This window comes from Piliocolobus tephrosceles, chromosome 21, assembly GCF_002776525.5.
Source record: "Piliocolobus tephrosceles isolate RC106 chromosome 21, ASM277652v3, whole genome shotgun sequence".
In the NCBI taxonomy this organism is placed as follows: domain Eukaryota; kingdom Metazoa; phylum Chordata; class Mammalia; order Primates; family Cercopithecidae; genus Piliocolobus; species Piliocolobus tephrosceles.
The window spans coordinates 20,504,019-20,527,840 of record NC_045454.1 but is presented as its reverse complement, the minus strand read 5'-3'; the positions used below and the strand labels follow the sequence as shown (position 1 = coordinate 20,527,840).

Genomic DNA, 23,822 nt, shown 5'->3' with positions numbered 1-23,822 from the left:
CAGGACAGCTTTGAATGTGGCCCAACACAAATTTGTAAGCTTTCTTAAAAACATTATGAGATTTTTTTATGATTTATTTATTTATTTATTTAAGCTCATCAACTGGTGTTAGTGTATTTTACGTGTGGCCCAAGACATTTCTTCCAACGTGGCCCAAGGGAAGCCAAAGATTGGACACCCTGTCCTATAGGAATTTCATACTTTGCATGTTCAAATTTTCATGCCTCTCCTCCTTCCTCTTGCCTTATTTCTCTTACCTCTTTACTCTCTGCCATGTTCCCCTTCCCCCTAGATCACATAAACATCTGGACAGGTTCTGAGCCAGTTACCTGTGAGTCACGTCCAATTCTTCCATCTCTGTCACAGCCGAGTAAAAATTAAGTGACCACTGACTCTAGCTTCCTGCATAATAGATGATGAATGAGTAAGTTTGCTGACTTAATAATTAACATAGCCTTCAAGGAGATTTCTGCTATGCTTTATTTTCCCTACAATATAATATAAAATTAGGTAAATATGAAGACCTGATAAGGTTTTTAATGACCTCTGACCCCTGAGTACCAGCTAAACAAGTTCTTACATGTTTTGATCACAATTCCTAATTTTGATGACTTTAGATTAATTAGCATTGTGTTTTTACAGGAAACAGTGACATTTAAGGATGTGGCTGTTGACCTTACCCAGGAGGAGTGGGAGCAGATGAAACCTGCTCAAAGGAACTTGTATCGGGATGTGATGCTGGAGAACTACAGCAACCTAGTTACAGTGGGTAAGGTAGCTTGGTAGCTTTGCAATTTAACAGAGAAATTCTTTTCTATTTCTGAAATGTGTGAAGACTGTAACTTGCCAGATGAGTGTAGCCTTTCCTTTCTCCACATGACTGTATGTGCTCCACTCTTCAGTGTTAAAGGCTAATTACTTTGTGTCATTGTGTAAGTTTGTTCATCCTCATCTTTCGTAAACCCTCAAGCTTGGACTTAGCCCAAGATCTGGATGGTTGTCTCCAGCATTAACATCCACATCCTTTGCTATTTCTTGTAATAGGCTGTCAAGTCACCAAACCGGATGTGATATTCAAGTTGGAGCAAGAAGAGGAGCCCTGGGTGATGGAGGAAGAAATGTTTGGGAGGCACTGTCCAGGTGAATAAGTGAAAAGCAGCTCTGAATGAGAAAGCCACATGAGACTTGTTCAGTGAAGGGTTGATGCCATTTCACAATTTCCAAGATTTTCTTAAAGGCCCTATTCTTCTAGAGTGACAAATGGGATGGAGTGGTTTAGATTACTGTGACATTTTTAGATATTATTTTCCTATATTGCAGATATTTTCCTCTTTTAAATTGTAGAGGGCCAGTAGCCCTATCCAATTTCATAATACCATCCTTCCGTAATTCATTCACAGCCTTCCTTTCAGGATTATTGTTCCTCTCTCTATGATCCTTGGGCACTCTCTTTCCTTTGTGTTTATGGTTTCATTTCCTTATGTACCCAGTATTTCATGGTTGTGTAGTAATTTTTTTTTTTTTTTTTTTTTTTGAGTCGGAGTCTCGCTCTGTCGCCCAGGCTGGAGTGCAGTGGCCGGATCTCAGCTCACTGTAAGCTCCGCCTCCCGGGTTTAGGCCATTCTCCTGGCTCAGCCTCCCAAGTAGCTGGGACTACAGGCGCCCGCCACCTCGTCCGGCTAGTTTTTTGTGTTTTTTAGTAGAGACGGGGTTTCACTGTATTAGCCAGGATGGTCTTGATCTCCTGACCTCGTGATCTGCCCGTCTTGGCCTCCCAAAGTGCTGGGATTACAGGCTTGAGCCACCGCGCCCGGCCCGGTTGTGTAGTAATTTTAAAACATGTTTCACACTTAGGTTTCTTTTCATTTCTTTCCTTCTTTCCATTTTAAAAAGCTTCAGACTAGTGTTTGGTTAACAGTAGTTTCACTTCCCATTGTACTTCACAACCCTGACAGTCCCATGGCTTAGAAATGTAAAAGTTTCTGGCTTAGAAATCCCATGGCATCTCCTTTCTGCTTATTCCTGTCTTCCATTCCTTTAATTTTTTGAAAATACACGAGGTCCATACTTGGTTAAAAAAATATAACCAGTATTATACCTATAATACCAATAATATACCTTTTGTGCAAAAGCAAATCTTATCCTTGACACAGTCCCTTCCTTTCCACAGTTACATACACTTCTTTTTTGGAGTTATCCTGGCTATTTTTGATTATTTTACCATACGAATTTTAGACTTAACTGTCTATTTCCAGAGAAAAACCTGTTCGAATTTTTTTTTTTTTTTTTGGGACAGAGTCTCACTCTGTCGCCCAGACTGGAGTGCAGTGGCCGGATCTCAGCTCACTGCACGCTCCGCCTTCCGGGTTCACGCCATTCTCCTACCTCAGCCTCCCGAGTAGCTGGGACTACAGGCGCCCGCCACCTCGCCTGGCTAGATTTTTGTATTTTTTAGTAGAGACGGGGTTTCACCGTGTTAGCCAGGATGGTCTTGATCTCCTGACCTCGTGATCCGCCCATCTCGGCCTCCCAAAGTGCTGGGATTACATCGAATTTTTATTGAGATTGTGCTAAATATATAAATTAACTTTCAGAAATTTAACATCTCTTTAATGCCAATGTTTTCTGTCTAAGAACACACTCTGTTCAGATTTTCATATCTACTTTTGTGTCCTTTAGAAATGGAGCTTTCCAAGTTTTCCCATTGTTGCTTTTGTATATCTCACTATAATAATGGGTAAGAAAGCTATAAAATCATTCTTGTTTACAGATAATGAGATTATAGCCCTGGAAAACACAAGAGAACCAATTGAGAAAGTATAACAAATAGTAAGAGAACTCATTGAGGTGGTAGGATATCAAATTTAACAAATAAAAATTAATAGCTTTCATATATACTTCAACAACCAAATAGAAGATACTAAGGAAAGAAAACTACATTTATAATAGTAAGAACAAAGATGAAATGCCATTCTAGGTATGGATATATAACAGTATACTGAACAAAATCCTGTCTTTATGAGCTTATAATTTAGTGGAAACTAGAGTCCCTGAAGTTTTGCATATGGGAAAGTATCTTTTTAACCTTTACATTTGGTTGATAGTTGGCCATGTGTAAAATTCTTGAGCCATACTTTCTTTTCCACTTTCTTTTCTTTCTTTTCTTTTGTAGACGTTACCTGAGGGATTTAAACAATTCTCTGTTGTTTCCTAGATTCAAATGTTGCTTGGAGAAGTCTGAAGCCTGATTATTTCCTCTCATGGGTGACTTATTTTCTGGGATGCCTATAGGTTTCTTTTTCTTTAAAGCTTAAGTGGCTTTGTGAGGTTATGTCTTGGAACTGATCACTCAGTATCAGCTTTTCCTTTCAACTTGTGGATTCATGGTTTTTGTTCCTTGAAACATCGTCATATAGATTTCATGCTCATTTCTTTTATGATTATCATTGTCATTTTTGGATGAAGGTATTTCCTGCTGTACCCACTGTTTACAGAAGGATAGTGTTGAAGACTGTCCAGAAAAATGCTCTGAGTGGGTAAGAAGCCTTGATACCTCACACTGACCTCCTTTATCATACAAGGTTTTGTGTTGAGAGTTGGTTTACCCTTTCATTCTCCCAAGTTAAAGAGAGATTATTATTATTATTATTATTATTATTTTTGAGACGGAGTCTCGCTCTGTCGCCCAGGCTGGGGTGCAGTGGCGTGATCTCAGCTCACTGCAAGCTCCGCCTCCCGGGTTTACGCCATTCTCCTGCCTCAGCCTCCCGAGTAGCTGGGACTACAGGCACCCGCCACCACGCCCAGCTAGTTTTTTGTATTTTTTTTAGTAGAGACGGGGTTTCACCGTGTTAGCCAGGATGGTCTCGATCTCCTGACCTCGTGATCCGCCCATTTCGGCCTCCCAAAGTGCTGGGATTACAGGCTTGAGCCACCGCACCCGGCCAAGAGAGATTATTATTTACGTATTTCCTGTAGAACTCAGTGTCTCTTCCATCTTCCTATGCTAACAAACTGCTTATATAAGAATACTGGCTATTCGCATCTCCTTGTTCAGCCCTGCCTTTGTACCATTTGTCAGGGCCAGATGAAGTCTGTTTTGTTCCTGCTGCAATCTCAAGACATCTGGCAAAAAAATGACTGATACATTCTGCCCACAAGGGAGTGCCTCTGTTTTAGAGAACAATGTTCCCTGTACTTTTTGTTTGATATAAGAAACAGGAACTGCTATCTCTGGATTTCTTCTCTGCCTAATCCAGTCTGTTTTCTGTTCTTTCCTCCTATTCTGGGGATGGAGTCTAGCTGTCTTTAAGGTTCGTTGAAGATGTATTTTCTTTTTTTTTTTTTTTGAAGCGGAGTCTCACTCTGTCACCTAGGCTGGAGTGCAGTGGCACAGTCTTAGCTCACTGCAACCTCCGCCTCCTGGGTTCAAGCAATTCTCCTGCCTCAGCCTCCCAAGTAGCTGGGATTACAGGTGTGAGCCACTGCACCTGGTCAGAAGATGTATTTTCTTTTTGTTTCTTCTTCTCCATGTTTGCAGAGTGGAGAGGAGACAGAGATGTTTAATTCTACCATATTGAAACAGGAAGTCCTCTATGCTGTATTTGATCCATTTCACCCTTCTTGGAAATGTCCTTCTTCTTTTTGTTTCTCTAAAGGATTCAAATTCTTCCTTGGTTCTGGTTTATTGTTTATTTCTTCTTCTCTAATAAAATATCTTTTAAATGACTCCTTTCTCAACTCTCACTGGACATCACCCAAAGTAGTTCTGAATTACAATAGACTTCCTTTTCCTCAAAGTACCTTCATGCTATGTCTGTGTTCATGCTATTAAATAGGTATTTAACTCTAGAAATGACAGCATTGGAATATGTATCTTTAATGCCTCCAGAATTTTGAAACTCTTCATATCTCTGCCATTAATTATGAGTGCTCTTACCTAATTTCTAGCAGTTATTTAACTTTAATATCATTTTCTAGTAAATGGTCCTCAGTATTTCCAGCCTACATTGGTCTTGCGCTTCTCTCAACTAACATTCTATTACGTGTCTACCAGAGTGGTTGGAATCTGAAAACATATACTATCTTCTGTGTGTTTTCATATTTTGATGTCTAACACTTGTTTATTAGTCCATCTGGAGAAAGAAAAACTTTAATTCTTCCTATAAATGAGTCATGATTGATGCAGAACTATATTTGGGAAGATTTTCCTTATTTTTGGTTGTTTTAAAATGTTTACCTATAGATTTCAAAATAAATGTGGAAGAAATCAGGCTAGAGTTAGAAAGACAGGGCATAGTCACATGAGATAGTGTTGAATGTTAAATTGAATGTGAATGCAATTTAGTAAATGAGTACACCAGACAAAGAACACCTAGAAAGTTTTAAGAGAAGGGCTGTAGAAGGAGTAACAAGATTTAGGCTTTCTTTTTCTTTTTGAAAAGAGCTTGGCATTGAAGCCATTTTCCTGTAAGATCTATAGATTATTTAGACTTATTAAAAATTAGAAAACATAACAAAATGTTTGGAAAGTAAAATTAGCCTGTTTATTTGTGGGGTAAAATTAGAAACATGGCCTGACTGGAGGAGAGAAGATTGTAAGAGATTAGTGAAGTCAAGGATGAATTTTCCATTGTAGAGTCAGAAAGTTCTGAATTTTGCCAGCATTCGTGTTCTCTTTTGCTGTCTTTTGTTTTTAAAATTTTGTTGTCAATTTAGTTTAATTTTTCCCCTGTTTAATCACTGAGGCTATAGTTTTGCCCTGTGCATGGTGGCAGCAAGGTTACAATAGTCAGTTATAAGCAGAGGCTTATAAGATAACAGAATATGAAGGTTAAAAAACATCTAGTTATTTGGATTTTAAGTTACCCACAGTTGATGGAACTCCAGGGGCATGGAAAACCATTGTAGAACTAATGATGTAGGAATGTTATCATTTTGGATGATGGTATGAAAGAAAAAAGTTAAAACACAATGGAATTTGATATAAAGGCAGTTTCAGTGTGTAGAAATAAAGATAGGATAAGATGATAGGACCTGCTGTTAGAACACTGTGGTGAATCAAAGATGACTTGCCTCCTGATCAGCTTTATACTTTTTATTCAATAAAATTAGACCTCCCTATTTCTAATATGCCTTGTTCTTTAAGCACATATAAAAATGAATCACAATTAGATGGAAAGTTGGAGCTCTCTCCATATTTATTACCAATTTTGGATCTTATTTAGTTTGGACAGACTAATCTTCAATATGTTTATATTGAAATAAAGGAATTTGAACTTTATGAAAATTAATTTGCTTGTGGTATGCAGACTGCACGCAAGATAGACTTGTCAGGATCGTATGACAGTTAATCAAGGCAAAAGTAATGAGAACTTGGGTTATTATTTGTTTCTCTTCACCTAATGTAGCTGTTATTTCTCTCTTACGCCATTTCTTTTCCTTTGTAATATGCATTTTTAGTTTTTTCAAAGTATACCTTATACATTACTTGTTTTAGAGAGCCAGTAGAAATATCAGATTATAGCAATGCTGTGCTTTGACCTCACATTTCACCTCCATTGGTCAATTATTTTTGACTTTTTAAAACTATCTCTTTTGTTGTCGACCTACATATCTTGAAGCAAATGTTTATACTGCTCTGTAATTTTTTTTTTTTCGAGAAAGAGTCTTGCTCTTGTTGCCAAGGCTGTAGTGCAGTGGCATGATCTTTGCTCATCGCAACATCTGCCTCCCAGGTTCAAGTGATTCTCCTGCCTCAGCCTCCCAAGTAACTGGGATCACAGGCATACATCAACATGCCCAGCTAATTTTTTGTATTTAGTAGAGACGGGGTTTCACCATGTTAGTCAGGCTGGTCTTGAACTCCTGACTTGCCTCAGCCTCCCAAAGTGCTGGGATTACAGGTGTACGCCACCGCACCCGGTCTGTAAATGTTTTTGTAGTCATTTTCAAACATAAGAATAGAGAGATAAAGGAGCTGGGCACGGTGGCTCACGCCTGTAATCCCAGCACTTTGGGAGGCTGAGATGGGCAGATCACAAGGTCAGGAGATTGAGGCCATCCTTGCTAATATGGTGAAACACCATCTCTACTAAAAATACAAAAAATGAGCTGGGCGTGGTGGCAGGTGCCTATAGACCCAGCTACTTGGGAGGCTGAGACAGAAGAATGGCGTGAACCCAGGAGGCGGAACTTGCAGTGAGCCAAGATTGCGCCGCTACACTCCAGACTGGGTGACAGAGCCAGACTCCGTCTCAAAAAAAAAGAATAGAGAGATAATAGAAGGAATCCTCATGTATTCATCACTCAGCTTCAACAGTTATCGACATTTTCTTAGATTTGTTTACTCTATTTCTGTCATACCCCCACTCCAGTTTTGTTTTGCTTTTTTGCTGAACTACTTTACCTTTTGTTTTAAATACTACCATATGTATTGCCAAGAGTTTTTTTTAATCCTGCAATATTTCTAACACACTTAACAACATTAGTAATAATTTCTTACTATCTGCTACTTAGTCTCTGTTATATATTTCATTGTCTCAAGAATGTTGTTTATGGTTGATTTATTTGAATCAGGATCCAGATAAAATCTGCACATGCTTAGTTCACAGGCTATACAGAAGCAGGCTGTGGGTATAGTTTGCCAACCCCTGCTCTAGATGTACCTTATTCTGGATTTGGCATTTAACCTCCTCCTAGTGGTGTTTATGACATGCTTCTTTATCCCATTTTTCTGTAATCTGGCCTTTCTCAATGAAGGTTCAAATCTTTGGCAAGTATACTTCATAGGTGATGCTGTATATATCCTATTGCATCTTATGTCGGTTTGTCCCACTTACAGATATAATTGAGATTGATCAGTAGATTCTTGTGTTGTCAGGCCAAATCCTCCTATGTCAGTGATTTCCATCAACCTTTCACTTAAGGGTTTTAGCACCTATTGACCATCATAGCCTAGATCCATAATTTTATTAGAGTATCTTTCGCTTTTATTAGCTGAAATTCTCTTGTAAAAAAAAACTCTCTGATTAACTATTTGATTTCACTGAAATACAGTTTCTCAAGTCAGGAAAAAGAAATACTCTTTCACTTTAAAAGCTTTTAGAATAATGATTGATGCCCTAGAGGTTTCCAAAATTTGTCAAGTTAAATCATTATAAATTTATGTCATTTGAGCATCAGAATATATTATAGGCATATAAATAATATTTTTCATATATTATTATTATTATTGGAGACAGAGTCTTGCTCTGTCGCCCAGGCTGGAGAGCAGTGGTGTGATCTCAGCTCACTGCAATATCCGCCTTCCGGGTTCAAGCGAGTCTCGTGCTTCCACCTCCTGAGTAGCTGGGATTACAGGTGTGTGCCACCACACCTGTAATTTTTGAATTTTTTAGTAGAGATTGGGTTTTGCCATGTTGGCCAGGCTGGTCTCAAACTCTTGGTCTCAAAGTAATCAGCCCACTTTGGCCTCACAAAGTGCTGGGATTACAGTTATGAGCCACGGCACCAGGCCCATATATTAATACTCAAATTGTCTCATCTTTAGCAAGAGGGGATCTTTGGCTAATCTTGTAAATTTCCTGCGTCAGACATGGAAATAGCCATTTCTTTAAAAACTTTTATCGGCCGGGCGCGGTGGCTCAAGCCTGTAATCCCAGCACTTTGGGAGGCCGAGACAGGCGGATCACGAGGTCAGGAGATCGAGACCATCCTGGCTAACATGGTGAAACCCCGTCTCTACTAAAAAAAAATACAAAAATCTAGCCGGGCGAGGTGGCGGGCGCCTGTAGTCCCAGCTACTCAGGAGGCTGAGGCAGGAGAATGGCGGGAACCCGGGAGGCGGAGCTTGCAGTGAGCTGAGATCCGGCCACTGCACTCCAGCTTGGGTGATAGAGCGAGACTCCGTCTCAACAAAAAAAAAAAAACTTTTATCTTTTTTAGCAGGAAATGATATTGTGGAGACTGCAGTCTGCGTATTATGGTTGCTCTTTAGTACTGAGTTATTGGTTCTATAGCTTTTTTTTTTTTTTTTGAGACGGAGTCTCGCTCTGTTGCCCAGGCTGGAGTGCAGTGACCGGATCCCAGCTCACTGCAAGCTCTGCCTCCCGGGTTTATGCCATTCTCCTGCCTCAGCCTCCGGAGTAGCTGGGACTACAGGTGCCCGCCACCTCGCCCGGCTAGTTTTTTTTTTTTTTTTTTGTATTTTTAGTAGAGACGGGGTTTCACCGTGTTAGCCAGGATGGTCTCGATCTCCTGACCTTGTGATCCGCCTGTCTCGGCCTCCCAAAGTGCTGGGATTACAGACTTGAGCCACCGCGCCCAGCCGGTTCTATAGCTTTTAAGTGGACAGAGCTAGGAAAAATGCATCTTTTAAAAAGAAAAAAATAGGCCAGGTGCGGTGGCTCATGCCTGTAGTCCCAGCAGTTTGGGAGGTCAAGGCAGGCAAATCACCTGAGGTTGGGAGTTCGAGACTAGCCTGACCAATGTGGAGAAAACTCGTCTCTACTAAAAATACAAAATTAGCCAGGCATGGTGGTGCATGCCTGTAATCCCAGCTACTGAGGAGGCTGAGGCAGGAGAATAGCTTGAACCTAGAAGGCGGAGGTTGTGATGAGCTGAGATTGTGCCTTTGCATTCCAGCCTGGACAATAAGAGCAAAACTCCATCTCAAAAAAAAAAAAAAAAGAAAAAAGAAAAAGAAAAATATATATGAATTTATAGATACGTACAATTAAAATTTAAAAGTATAGGGCCCTTTTACCTTTTATGCTGAAAATCTTGGCTCCTAATTACTTTATTTCCTTAGTTCTTATATATTTCTCACTCTTGGCACTATTGACATTTTGGGCCAGATAATTCTTGGAGGATTGCCTTGTGTGCTGTAGGACGTTTAGCAGCATGCCTGCTTCTACTCACTGGATAACAGTAGCACCATCCCTCTTTCTCCCCATCATCTTCCCAATTGTGAAAACCAAAAAAGTCTGTAGACCTTCCAGACATTGCCAAGTGACCCTTAGGGAGTAACACTGACTAATCTATCTTCTTTCTTTGTATATTAGTTTCAAATTAACAGTAATACTAATATTACTAGTAATAAAAAGACAACTAAATGTAGTTTAAGATTTCTTTGGGGTTTCCTCCTTAGACTATATTCTAATAGGGATATACAGTCAAACTACTATGTTTAAAGTTACTTGAAATAATTTTCTATGTGATTATGGCCCTCATTTGATAACTAGACTTGTTTCCAATTTTTTTCTATTTTTAGGAATTGCTTTGACTTTCTTTTTTTGATTTTATTTTTATTTTTTCATATGTAAAATATGTACATGATTTTAATGTCAGAACTCTAAAGTTACAGTCAGAGAAGTCATGGTTTCAGGACATGTAAGTGAAAAAAACTCAGTGTAGAGAACGTTGTTTAGAATATGCTATCCTTTTTGTGCAAATAGATGGGAAGAGAGACAGAGAAGAGTATGTGTTAGTGTGTAAAATATATATAAAAATTCAATTGGCCGTCAGACAACATGGGTTTAAACTGCACTGGTCCACTTATATGCTGATTTTCTTACACCTCTGCTACCCAAGACAGCAAGACCAACCTCCTCCTCAGCCTGCTCAGTGTGAAGATGATGAGGATGAAGATGTTTAGGATGATCCACTTCCACTTAATGAATAGTAAATGTATTTTCTCTTCCTAATAACATTTTCTTTTCTCTAGGTTATTTTATTGTAAAAATGCAGCAGTATATAATACATATACAAAATATGTGTCCATCAACTATGTTTTCAATAAGGCTTCTGGTCAACAGTAGGCTATTACTGGTTAAGTTTTGGGATAGTCAGAAGTTAGAAACAGATTTGCAATTATGTGTGGGATTAGCACCCCATCCCCATGTTGTTCAAGGGCCAACTGTACATATGATATATGTGTGTATGTGTACTATATATAAGGAAATATATGATAAACATATATATATGTGCGTGTGTGTGTTTGTATGTATGTTTTTTTTAATGATGGAGGAATAATACAAGAACTGGCCGGGCGTGGTGGCTCATACCTGTAATCCCAGCACTTTGGGAGGCTGGGGCAGGCAGATCATGAGGTCAGAAGATGGAGACCATCCTGGCCAACATGGTGAAACCCCATCTCTACTGAAAAACGCAAAAAATTAGTTGGGCGTGGTGGCGTGCACCTGTAGTTTCAGCTATTGGGGAGGCTGAAGCAGGAGAATCGCTTGAACCTGGGAGGTGGAGGTTGCAGTCAGCCGAGACTGCACCACTGCACTGCGGCCTGGTGACAGAGCGAGACTCTGTCTCAAAATAATAATAATGATAACAATAATAATAATCCAAGAACTAATAAAAATGGTTATCTAGAGGGCAAAGCGGGAATTGGTGTTTCAGGGACAGGGTAGAATCTGGATTTCCCTAAATATGTTGCTGTTTGATCATTTGTCAGTTTTTATCAACTTGATATAAATGAAAGATGAGGTTTAGTAGCGTTATTGATCACCTCTCCTTTCCTTTTTTTCTGGAATATAGATACCTCACAATTTTTAGCTAATTCAGTTTCACCACTTACTTTGTTATGATTGTTGACGTATTATTTACTACTGAGCCAAGAAATGACTATTAATTACATATACTTATAAAGCTTTTTGTCACTCCTAGAGTTACTACTTGCCTTATTTTTCTGTTTTCTATGTATTTTTAATTTAAATGATACCCTCAGAATTCTTTGTTTAAATAAGGAATCCATCATTGTTACTAGTTTACCTCATTTTGATGCATGAAGGGATAAAAGGGAAATTGTAAACATCTTCCAAAATTCTAAATTTTAAAGAGGATAAAAGAATTTTTTTTTTTTTTTTTTTTTTTTTTTTGAGACTGAGTCTCGCTCTGCCACCCAGGCTGGAGTGCAGTGGCCAGATCTCAGCTCACTGCAAGCTCCGCCTCCCGGGTTTACGCCATTCTCCTGCCTCAGCCTCCCGAGTAGCTGGGACTACAGGCGCCCGCCACCTCGCCTGGCTAGTTTTTTGTATTTTTTTAGTAGAGACGGGGTTTCACCATGTTAGCCAGGATGGTCTCGATCTCCTGACCTCGTGATCCGCCCGCCTCGGCCTCCCAAAGTGCTGGGATTACAGGCTTGAGCCACCGCGCCCGGCCAAGAAATTTTTTATGTGTTTTTTTTGTTTGTTTCTGAGATGGAGTTTTGCTCTTGTTGCCCAGGAGTGCAAAGTTGCAATCTCGGCTCACTGCAACCTGCGCCTCCCAGGTTCAAGCGATTCTCCTGCCTCAGCCTCCCAGGTAGCTGGGATTATAGGCATGTGCCACCACGCCCAGCTAATTTTGTATTTTTAGTAGAGATGGGGTTTCTCCATGTTAGTCAGACTGGTCTCGAACTCCCAGCCTCCGGTGATTCACACACCTTGGCCTCCCAAAGTGCTGAGATTACAGGCGTGAGCCATCATGCCCTGCCTATGTTTTTTTAATTAGTGGACTATGGAATGGTTGGATCAGAACCAAGAAAGTTTTTGTTTGTTTGTTTGTTTGTTTGTTTGTTTGTTTGAGACTGAGTCTCACTCTTGCCCAGGCTGGAGTGCAGTGGCATGATCTCGACTCACTGCAACCTCTGCCTCCCAGGTTCAAGCAATTCTCCTGCCTCAGCCTCCTGTGTAGCTGGGATTACAGGTGTGCACCACCACACCCAGCTAATTTTTGTATTTTTAGTAGAGACGGGCTTTCATCATGTTGGTCAGGCTGGTCTTGAACTTCTGACCTCAGGTGATCCACGCCTTACAGTCGTGAGCCACCATGCCCAGGCTGAACCTAGAAGTTTTGTGTGGGGCCCCAAATGGCAGCGTCTGTTGTTCCTTTTAATCTTTTTATTTCCTATGTGTAGGTACATGCCAGCATTCATGAGGCTAAATAACAGAAAGGGTTTGTTGATCTCACTCATGTTAGAGTGTATGGTGAATCTAAATCACATGAGAACTCTACATGCAGTTTTGTCTAGGAAACATAGTTTTAACTGCCTTAGCCTTTACAGGATGGAAAAGCATGATGGGAGATTGGAATACATGTTACTTAAGCAGATCCATAACTCTTGCCTTGGTGTGTAACTGCTCCCTACTCAGACTTTAATCCTCTCCTTTTAGTCCCACTCTTATCCTACCCACTCCCCTTTTTTTTGAGATGAGGTCTTGCTATGTTTCCCAGACTAGTCTCAAACTCCTGGCCATTAGCAACCCTTCCAAATAGCTGGGAATACAGGTACAGCCCAGCGCATCTGGTTTTTTAAATTAATAAACTTCATCTTTTAGGCTGGTTTTAGGTTCACAACAAAACTGAGTGGTGTACAGAGCTCATGAAAAAGTACGAAGTATATGAATACCCACTGCCCGAGCACACACACAGCCTTCCCCACTGTCAACATCTTGCACCACAGTGGTGTATTTGTTACCATCAATGAACCTGCATTATTGTTATTATTATACACATCATTATTACCCAAAGTCCGTAATTTACATTAGGGTCACTCCTGGTGTTGTACATTCCATGGGTTTTGATAAATGTATAATGACTCAGATCCATTATAGTATGGTACAGAATACTTTCACTGCCCTAAAACTCCCCTGTCTTCCCCCTATTTATTCCTTCCTCTCCCATAAGCTCTGGCAACCACTGATATGTTTACTGGTCATGATTTTGCCTTTTCCAGTTTGGAATCATACAGTAGGTGGCCTTTTCCAATAGGCTTCTTTCACTTAGCAACATGCATTTAAGGTTCCTCCATGTCTTCTTATAACTTGATGGCACATATTTTTATCATTGATGAATATTTCATTGTCTAGATGTACCACAGTTTATCCATTCGCCTAGTAAAGGGCATCTTCCAAGTGTTGGCAATTAGGAATAAAGCTACTGTAAATATCCATGTGCAGGTTTTTGTATGGACATAAGTTTTCAACTCATTGGGGTAAATACCAAGCATGGTTGCTGAATAATATGGTAATAGTATGTCTAATTTGTAAGAAACTGCCAGACTGTCTTCCAAAGTGGCTGTACCATTTTGCAGTCCCACCAGCAATGAGTGAGAGTTCCTATTGCTCTGCAAACTTGTCAGCCTTTGACTTACTAGTTGCAGCAGGGGTTTTTTGTTGTTGTTGATTTTTTTTTTTTTTTTTCAGATTTCCTACATAGATGATCACATCACCTGTGAACAAAGACAGTTCTTGTTTCGTTTTTCCTTCCTAATCTGAATAGCTTTTATTTCCTTTTCTTGTTGCATTCGGTAGGACTTCTAGTACAATGTTAAAAAGCAGTAATGCGAGGGAACATCCTTGCCTTGTGCTTGTTTATCCCTACCTTTTGAGTGCCTGGATTCTCCAATTCTTGAGCCTTTCCAGTGATTTTTGGCCAAATCACTTTGTTGCTTATTGTCATTTGCATCTTCATGATACTTTAACTTTATAGCTTTGCTATTCTTGTTTATGGTTCTCTAAATGCTTCTCATCCTGCAGTATTATGTTAAAATCTCTTGTTCACCTTTTTTACACTCATGTCTCCTTTTTCTTATGGATTTAACCCTTTATTCTTTCATTATCATTGTAATGGAATTTTAGGAAAGAGGAAAAAGACATGCATTCAAGCCAGTGTGTTTAATCACAAATGTTCATTTTGCTCTTTAGCCATTTGACTCCCTATCAGTCATTTTTGTGTTCACCCTTTCATTTTAATTATTCTATTGATTTTGCTGATTTCTGCACTGTTTTTGGACACTTTACAAATCAATCAAAGCCACTTGGACCTACAGATATCAGTTTTTGTCTCCATATGTTTGATGTAGTAGTTAACTTCTCAAACCTTAGGAACTAGGAACATTTACTCTTAGCTTTTTTTCATATTGGTTGACTAGGCCAACATCAAAGATTAAACCCCACGTTAGCCAATGTCTGATATGTTATTAACAGTATAGTGGTAGAATAATTCACAAGTAATAATTTCTGGTCCTCCATTTTAGAAGTTTGGGAAGTTGATGAACAGATCAAGAAGCAACAGGAAACACTTGTGAGGAAAGTCACATCCATCTCCAAGAAAATTCTGATAAAGGAAAAAGTCGTTGAATGTAAAAAAGTTGCGAAAATATTTCCTCTGAGTTCAGACATTGTTACTTCAAGACAAAGCTTCTATGACCATGACTTACTTGATAAGGGTTTGGAGCATAATTTAGACTTACTTAGATATGAGAAAGGCTGTATAAGAGAGAAACAGAATGGATGTAATGAGTTTGGGAAACTATTTTACCATTGTGCATCCTATGTTGTAACCCCCTTTAAGTGTAATCAGTGTGGACAAGACTTCAGTCATAAATTTGACCTCATTAGACATGAGCGAATTCATGCTGGAGAGAAACCTTACGAATGTAAAGAATGTGGAAAAGCCTTCAGTAGGAAGGAAAATCTTATTACGCATCAGAAAATTCATACTGGGGAAAAACCGTATAAGTGTAATGAATGTGGAAAAGCTTTCATTCAGATGTCAAACCTTATTAGACACCAGAGAATTCATACTGGGGAGAAACCTTATGCATGTAAGAATTGTTGGAAAGCCTTCAGTCAGAAATCAAATCTCATTGAACATGAGCGAATTCACACTGGAGAGAAACCCTATGAATGTAAGGAATGTGGGAAATCCTTCAGCCAGAAGCAAAATCTTATTGAGCATGAGAAAATTCATACTGGGGAGAAACCTTATGCATGTAATGAATGTGGTAGAGCTTTTTCTCGAATGTCATCTGTTACGCTACATATGAGAAGTCACACGGGGGAGAAGCCCTATAAATGTAATAAATGTGGAAAAGCTTTCTCTCAATGCTCAGTATTTATTATACATATGAGAAGTCACACTGGTGAGAAACCCTATGTATGTAGCGAATGTGGGAAAGCCTTCTCTCAAAGTTCATCCCTTACTGTACATATGCGAAATCATACAGCTGAGAAACCCTATGAATGTAAGGAATGTGGAAAAGCCTTCAGCAGGAAAGAAAATCTCATTACACATCAGAAAATTCACACTGGAGAGAAACCTTATGAATGCAGTGAATGTGGGAAAGCCTTTATTCAGATGTCAAACCTCATTCGACACCAGAGAATTCATACGGGTGAGAAACCCTATGCATGTACAGTGTGTGGAAAAGCCTTTAGTCAGAAATCAAACCTCACTGAACATGAGAAAATTCATACTGGAGAGAAACCTTATCATTGTAATCAATGTGGGAAAGCTTTCAGTCAGAGACAAAATCTTCTTGAGCATGAAAAAATTCATACGGGAGAGAAACCATTCAAATGTAATGAATGTGGTAAAGCCTTCTCTCGAATCTCATCCCTCACTCTTCATGTGAGAAGTCACACAGGGGAGAAACCCTATGAATGTAATAAATGTGGGAAAGCCTTTTCTCAGTGCTCATTACTTATTATACATATGAGAAGTCATACTGGTGAGAAACCCTTTGAATGTAATGAATGTGGGAAAGCATTCTCTCAAAGAGCATCCCTTTCTATACATAAGAGAGGTCATACAGGTGAGAGACACCGAGTATATTAAATGAAAGAAGCCCTCTTAAATTCAACCCATGTTTTACTTAAAATATCTTGGCATAAGCTCAAACAACCAGGATCTTTATGGAAAAATTTTAATACTTTGTTAAAAGATGTAAGACTGGAATAAATGGAGAGAAATACCATATACATAGATGGAAAAACCCAGTATTATAAAAACCTCAATTCTAAAAATCTATAGACTGAAAGCACTTCCAAACAAAATCTACTAAGAATCTAGGATCTTTCAAAAATGATTACAAAATTCATGTGAAGTAGAAGTGTATGGATTGCTGAGACAATTTTGAAAAGAACAGAGGAAACACCCTCATTGTATGATATAAAGTTATAGTCATTTAAAAATGTGTGGTATTAGTACATTAGTAGGTAAATAAGCAGATTTTAAAGAATAGAATATCCAGAAGCAGACTCATGAATATATGTGAACTTGGGGTATGTTAGACCTGACATCATGAATTAGTAAGGAAATGATGACCTAGTCAATAAAATTGCTGGGAATATTTGACTCTCCATGTTAGAGGAAATAAAATTACAATATTATGACATATTAAAAAATAAATATTCTTTTTTTTTTTTTTTTTTTTGAGACAAGAGTCTCACTCTGTCACCCAGGGTGGAGTACGGTGGTGCAATCTCAGCTCACTGCAGCCTTTCTGCCTCCTGGGTTCCTTCTTTTTTTTTTTTTTTTGTATTTTTAGTAGAGATGGGATTTCACCATGTTAGCCAGGCTAGTCTTGAACTTCTGACCTCAAGAGATCTGCCCTCTTTGGCCTCCCAAAGTGCTGGGGTTTACAGGCTTGAGCCACTGCGCCTGGCCAAAAGATTAATATTCTAAAGGATTTAAATACTGGAATCTGAAAAGCCAAACTGTGAAACCATTGGGAGAAAATAGAGGTTATTATCTATGACATTGAGGCCAGGGAGCCTTTTTTTTAAAAAAAAAAAAAAAAAAGGACTCTGTAATTCCACTTCTAGGTATACATCCTATAGAAACTCACAAATAATGCATAAGAAATATTTATATGATATATGTACGTATGTATAACCAGATGCAGTGGCATATGCCTATAATCCCAGCTACTTTGGAGGCTGATATAAGAAGATAACTTGAGCTCAGGAGTTCAAGACCAGCCTGGGATACATAGCAAGACCCAATCTCTTAAAAAAAAGAAATATATAGACATATATCTGCCTTAAAAACAACCTATTCATCATTGGGGTAATGATGAATAAAATATGATGTATTCAAATGATAGAATAGTATACAGCACTTAAAACAGTGACCCAGATCTGTATTGTGTAACATGGATAGTTAAAACAATGTTGAGTGAAAAAAATCAAAATACAAATGAAACATTGTATAATAATGTTTATGTAAATTGGAATGAAATCATTTATAAAGAACAACTGTTTCTATTATTGAAAAGTGTATGTTAAACTATTTAAAATAGAAGGATACATACCCAATTATTGATAGCATTGTCTCTGGAGATTGAATTTGAGGCTGTTGATTAAAAGGAGACTTGAGCTTTGCTTGTAATTTTTATGCCTTAAAAAAGACTGGTAGCATATAAAATAAATCTTAAAAGCTAATGATACACAATGATAATATGAATGTTTACTTGTAATAGTGTTTTTCTAGTTCTTTCTCAGAACAGGCCAAGGGAAGCCTGTGCCCATAGAAGGAAATGTTATAATGGATTCATATGCCCTATCAGATGCTCACCTATTTTATGAAAAATATCTCTAGAAAATTAGCAATTAGAATATTCCTGTTTATTATATAATGTGAAATTAGCACATTTTAGCAACTTGACGATGCTGTTTTTTTATATTTTAACACTTCTGAAATTAGACTCCTTTCAACTGATGATATCTCAGATTCAAGTAAATAATTGTTAAAACTTTGAAAATCAGATGGCAGTATAACAAATGAAATGTGTTTTTATTTACTAGCTCAGGGCATCATGGTCTACTACTCATGGTGCCTGTCCTCTCAGTGTAGCCAGTATTATTAGACAGCGAATTTATTAGGTTCATAGCTAACTAATTACTGATATATTTAGTCATTGTGGAGAGATTAAGATTTTTACTGAGAAAGTGACTTTGCAATATTTGTTTTCTTGCCCTGTAATTTTCCATACAACCAGCATAGGCATTAATATCATTGTTAATTATAACAGTATTTTGAAATGAGAAATCATTTATTTCCTGAGGTGGCCATAAGCAATTGTGTAAAAGTGTGTTAGTCTTAACCTAGAGACCATTTTATTCTTTTTTTTTTTTTTTTTTTTTTTTTTGAGACGGAGTCTCGCTCTGTCCCTCGGGCTGGAGTGCAGTGGCCGGATCTCAGCTCACTGCAAGCTCCGCCTCCCGGGTTTACGCCATTCTCCTGCCTCAGCCTCCCGAGTAGCTGGGACTACAGGCGCCAGCCACCTCGCCCGGCTAGCTTTTTTGTATTTTTTAGTAGAGACGGGGTTTCACCGTGTTAGCCAGGATGGTCTCGAACTCCTGACCTCGTGATCCGCCCGTCTCGGCCTCCCAAAGTGCTGGGATTACAGGCTTGAGCCACCGCGCCCGGCCCGAGACCATTTTATTCTTTTTACAACTCCTGACTTACACAGCCCATCCAGTTTTGATTGGAAATGGTGGTGAACTCAGATCCTGAACACTAATAATAGAGTTCCTCTTGAAGAGTCTCATTCTTTGTAACAATACATGAACCAACCCTTACAGAGGTGATGTTTTTATTATGCCATCTCTGCAATATTATTTGATATACAATACAGAAAGCTGCTAATGCCTTTTTAAAAAGGAGATAGGGCCAGACACAGTAGCTCAAGCCTATAAACCCAGCCCTTTGGGAGGCCGAGGTGGGTGGATCACCTGAGGTCAGGAATTCAAGACCAGCCTGGCCAACAGGATGAAACCCAAACTCTACTAAAAATACAAAAATTGGCCGGGCGCGGTGGCTCAAGCCTGTAATCCCAGCACTTTGGGAGGCCAAGGTGGGTGGATCACAAGGTCAGGAGATCGAGACCATCCTGGCTAACACGGTGAAACCCCGTCTCTACTAAAAATATAAAAAATTAGCCGGGCGTGGTGGCGGGCGCCTGTAGTCCCAGCTACTCAGGAGGCTGAGGCAGGAGAATGGCGTGAACCCGGGAGGTGGAGTTTGCAGTGAGCCGAGATCGCGCCACTGCACTGCAGCCTGGGCAACAGAGCGAGGCTCTGCCTCAAAAAAAAAAAAAAAAAACAAAAATTAGCCAGGCATGGTGGCGGGCACCTGTAATCCCAGCTACTCAGGAGACTGAGGCAGGAGAGTCGCTTGAACCCGGGAGGCAGAGGTTGCAGTGAGCCAAGATCGTGCCACTGCACTCCAGCCTGGGTGACAGAGTAAGACCCTTTCTCAAAAAATAAAAAATAAAAATAAATAAAAAGGAGATAGGCTGGGTGTGGTGGCTCATGCCTGTAATCCCCAGCACTTTGGGAGGCCTAGGCAGGCAGATTACCTGAGGTCAGGAGTTCGAGACCAGCCTGGCCAATATGGTGAAACCCCACCTCTACTAAAGATACAAAAATTAGCCGGGCGTGGTGGTGCATGCCTATAATTCCAGCTACTCAGGAGGCTGAGGCAGGCGAATCATTTGAACCTAGGGGGTTGGAGTTTGCAGTAAGCCAAGATTGCTCCAGTGCACTTCAGCCTGGGCAACACAGCAAGACTCTGCCTCAAAAGAATAAAAATAATAAAAAGGAGATAAAAAATGGGAGGTGTTTGTGAAAAGGGATCTTTAGCTTTTATGATTGAACATGAACTACATTTGTTTGAAGTTAATTTCCCAAAAGTAAATCTCAAACTAAAGTTGTGAAGTACAACCATGACTATCAGTTTAGATTGTTATTAGGTATTTTTGAAGACCGATGGTGACTTAACAGCAAGGACTGACTTTAGTGAAAACAATTACAACTTACTAAAACTGAAATATCTAAATGAGTAATATCATTTCATAGTCCCTTCAGTAAGTTTTATACTAAATCCAGTTTTGCCAGCATACCCAATATTTATGTGTAAACTGTTTTTTTTTTTTTTTGAGACAAAGTCTTGCTCTGTCACCCAGGCTGGAGAGCAGTGGTGTGATCTCGGCTCACTGCAAGCTCTGCCTCCTGGGTTCAAGTGATTCTCCTGCCTTAGCCTTCTGAGCAGCTGGGACCACAGACACGCGTCACCATGCCTAATTTTTTTTTTTTTTTTTTGGTATTTTTAATGGAGCTGGGGTTTCACCATGTTGGCCAGGCTGGTCTCGAACTCCTGACCTCAGGTGATCTGCCCACCTCTGCCTCCCAAAGTGGTGGGATTACAGGCGTTGAGCCACTGCGCCAGCCTGTAAACTTTTTTTTTTTTTTGTAGAGGGAGTCTCCCCTCTGTCGCCCAGGCTGGATTGCAGTGGCATGATCTCAGCTCACTGCAGCCTCCACCTCCTGGGCTCAAGCGATTCTCCAGCCTCAGTCTCCTGAATATCTGGGACCACAGGTGCCTGCCCGGCTAATTTTTGTATTTTAGTAGAGACAGGGTTTCATTATGTAGGTCAAGCTGGTCTGTGAACCACCATCTAGCCTGTAAACCTTTTTTCAAAAAATAGTTTTCACATTTCATGTATCCACACAAGTAATCCTGTATAAGTATTTGTGAGACGTTTTTCTTTTTTTGGTCTAAACAGTTGTTTTTCTTTTTAATTTTTTTTTTTTGTTTGTTTGTTTTGGCCTGTACTTTATATGCCTTAAATCCTCTGCCCCTTTCTTTACATAGCTTTGGAGTCAACAGAGAAATGTAAAATTCCACTTAAGGCCCATAAGGACAACCTTAGATTTCTCTTTTGGCCTCTCTCACCCCAGTAAGACTGGCTGAGCCTATCAGGTGAGGTAAAGTGCCTCAGAATAGGTCTAAAAGGGTGTTTTACTGACCTTGTGTCAGCAAGCAGATGATCTGGTCTTTGTAAATTCATTTTTTCCTTCTGTCCTAAGGGGTAGAAATAATAAGATAGATATAAGTGACTGAGATAAACATTGAAAAAAATCATTAATTAAATCATGGTGAATTCTTCTTTACCTGAACACACTTGAGTTACTGCCTAGAGAGTTTCTATTCTAGAGTTCAGACTTCATAAGAGGTCCAGTTCCTGTGAATGGCCTCAAAACACACAGAATAAAATATACTAATAGTGGCTTGGATTAGACACAGCAGTAGAAATTGGTAGATTTCAGATACATTTTGGAGGTGATTCAACATAATGAGTTCATATGAAAAATGAGGAGTAAAGAGAGAAAGGATAACTCCTATGTTTTAATGGAAGGAAACTGGCTGGACGGTGGACCATTTGATAAAAATGCAGCAGGTTGGGGAGAAATATTTTAGGGTAGAGGTTGGGGGTGGAATCAAGATGTGTGATGGACTTTCTTTTCAGCTGTTTCCCAGAAGCAGGCTTTGAGATGAGGATTCCTATGCAAGTGATTTATTAAGGAAGTGCTTTCAGTAAGAGGGGTAAGAGAATGGAGGAAGCAGAATAAGAAAGAGAAGTAAGTCAAGGGTATGATCGCAGGCACAGTCCTGCCACGGATGATTTCATCCTGATCCCTGTGGGAACTCGAGTGTAAGCTATGCCTCAGACTTTTCAAGATTCCACCTTCAGGACTGAGGCACTTGTGCTGCCAACTTCTGAGAATCTTGGCTGCTGTTGGATGAAAGGAGCTGCCTTATGCAAGGTTACACTGTCTCCCTGCAGGCAGTTTGGCCCACGTTGCCTCAGTTTAGAGCAACTCTGAAGAGCAGTCACAGCTCTATAGCTCCCCAGGGAACAAATTTCAGCTGCATCAGTTTAATTTCTCTTTCTATCCAATTCTGCTTTATTCATTTCCTTACTGCTGATGTTCCCAAGAGCTCTCCCCAATAAACTCTACCATAGATTTCCATCTCAGATTCTCTTTTCCTGGGAAACTGACTCAAAACAGTAGGCATTTTGCAAGAGTAGTCCTCAAATTGAAATTTAAAAAAAAATTTTTTTTTTTTTTTTTTGAGACAGAGTCTCACTCTGCTGCCCAGGCTGGAGTATGTGATGCAGTCTTGGCTCACTGAAACCTCTGCCTCCCATGAGAAGCAATTCTCATGCCTCAGCCTTCTGGGTAGCTGGGATTACAGGTGTGCACCACCATGCTCAGATACATTTTTGTATTTTTAGTAGAGATGGGGTTTCACTATGTTGGCTAGGCTGGTCTTGAACTCCTGGCCTCAAGTGATCTGCCCACCTCGGTCTCCCAAAGTGCTGGGATTACAGGTGTGAACCACAGCACCTAACCAAAAACCATTTTTGATTCATTTGAAACTAATAAACTCATTACATGTTAATATAAATAATAAATTTTTATGAAATTATTTTATGAAAAATATTTCCAAAACTAAAAAAAAAGCATCATTGTTACACAATTTTCAAATACTTTAAATTACTTAAAAACAGACAGCTGGGTTCTCATACCTGCTTCTACATTCAGTCACATGTCATGTAGACTGGGAAACTTCATTCTATACTCATGAGCAAATGAGATTAAAAGAAGGAAAAATATGGAAATAGTTTCAATCTCAAGGCTCCCTAGTAATTTCCAGACTGTTCTTTTTTTTTTTTTTTTTTTTTATTTATTTATTTATTTTTTTGAGACGGAGTCTTGCTCTGTCGCCCAGGCTGGAGTGCAGTGGCCAGATCTCAGCTCACTGCAAGCTCTGCCTCCCGGGTCCACGCCATTCTCCTGCCTCAGCCTCCGGAGTAGCTGGGACTACAGGCACCCGCCACCTCGCCCGGCTAGTTTTTTGTATTTTTAGTAGAGACGGGGTTTCACCGTGTTAGCCAGGATGGTCTCGATCTCCTGACCTCGTGATCCGCCCGTCTCGGCCTCCCAAAGTGCTGGGATTACAGGCTTGAGCCACCGCGCCCGGCCGTTTTTTTTTTTTTTTAATGGAGTCTTGCTCTGTCGTCGAGGCTGGAGTGTAGTGATGCAATCTCAGCTCACTGCAGTCTCCGCCTCCCGGGTTAAGGGATTCTCCCTGCCTCAGCCTCCCAAGTAACTGGGATTACAGGCTCCTGCCACCATGCCTGGCTAACTTTTGTATTTTTAGTAAAGATGGGGTTTTGCCATGTTGGCCAAGCT

At 39.7% G+C, this 23,822-nt stretch overlaps 1 protein-coding gene across 2 annotated transcripts in view; it reads left to right on the top strand.

Annotated features, from left to right (window-relative positions):
* LOC111554009 (zinc finger protein 568) overlaps window positions 1-18,218 on the top strand; it is a 42,515-nt gene extending 24,297 nt beyond the window's left edge. Inside the window, exons 5-7 of one of the 2 annotated variants that reach the window (XM_023229233.3) lie at window positions 643-769; window positions 1,045-1,140; window positions 15,035-18,218. In XM_023229233.3, the coding sequence (XP_023085001.1) occupies window positions 643-769; window positions 1,045-1,140; window positions 15,035-16,614 (1,803 nt within the window). In that variant the 3' untranslated portion in view covers window positions 16,615-18,218. Of the gene's footprint in view, window positions 1-642; window positions 770-1,044; window positions 1,141-15,031 lie in introns of both variants that reach the window. The other variant, XM_023229232.3, reaches the window with a different exon arrangement.
* Window positions 18,219-23,822: the final 5,604 nt, after the last annotated feature.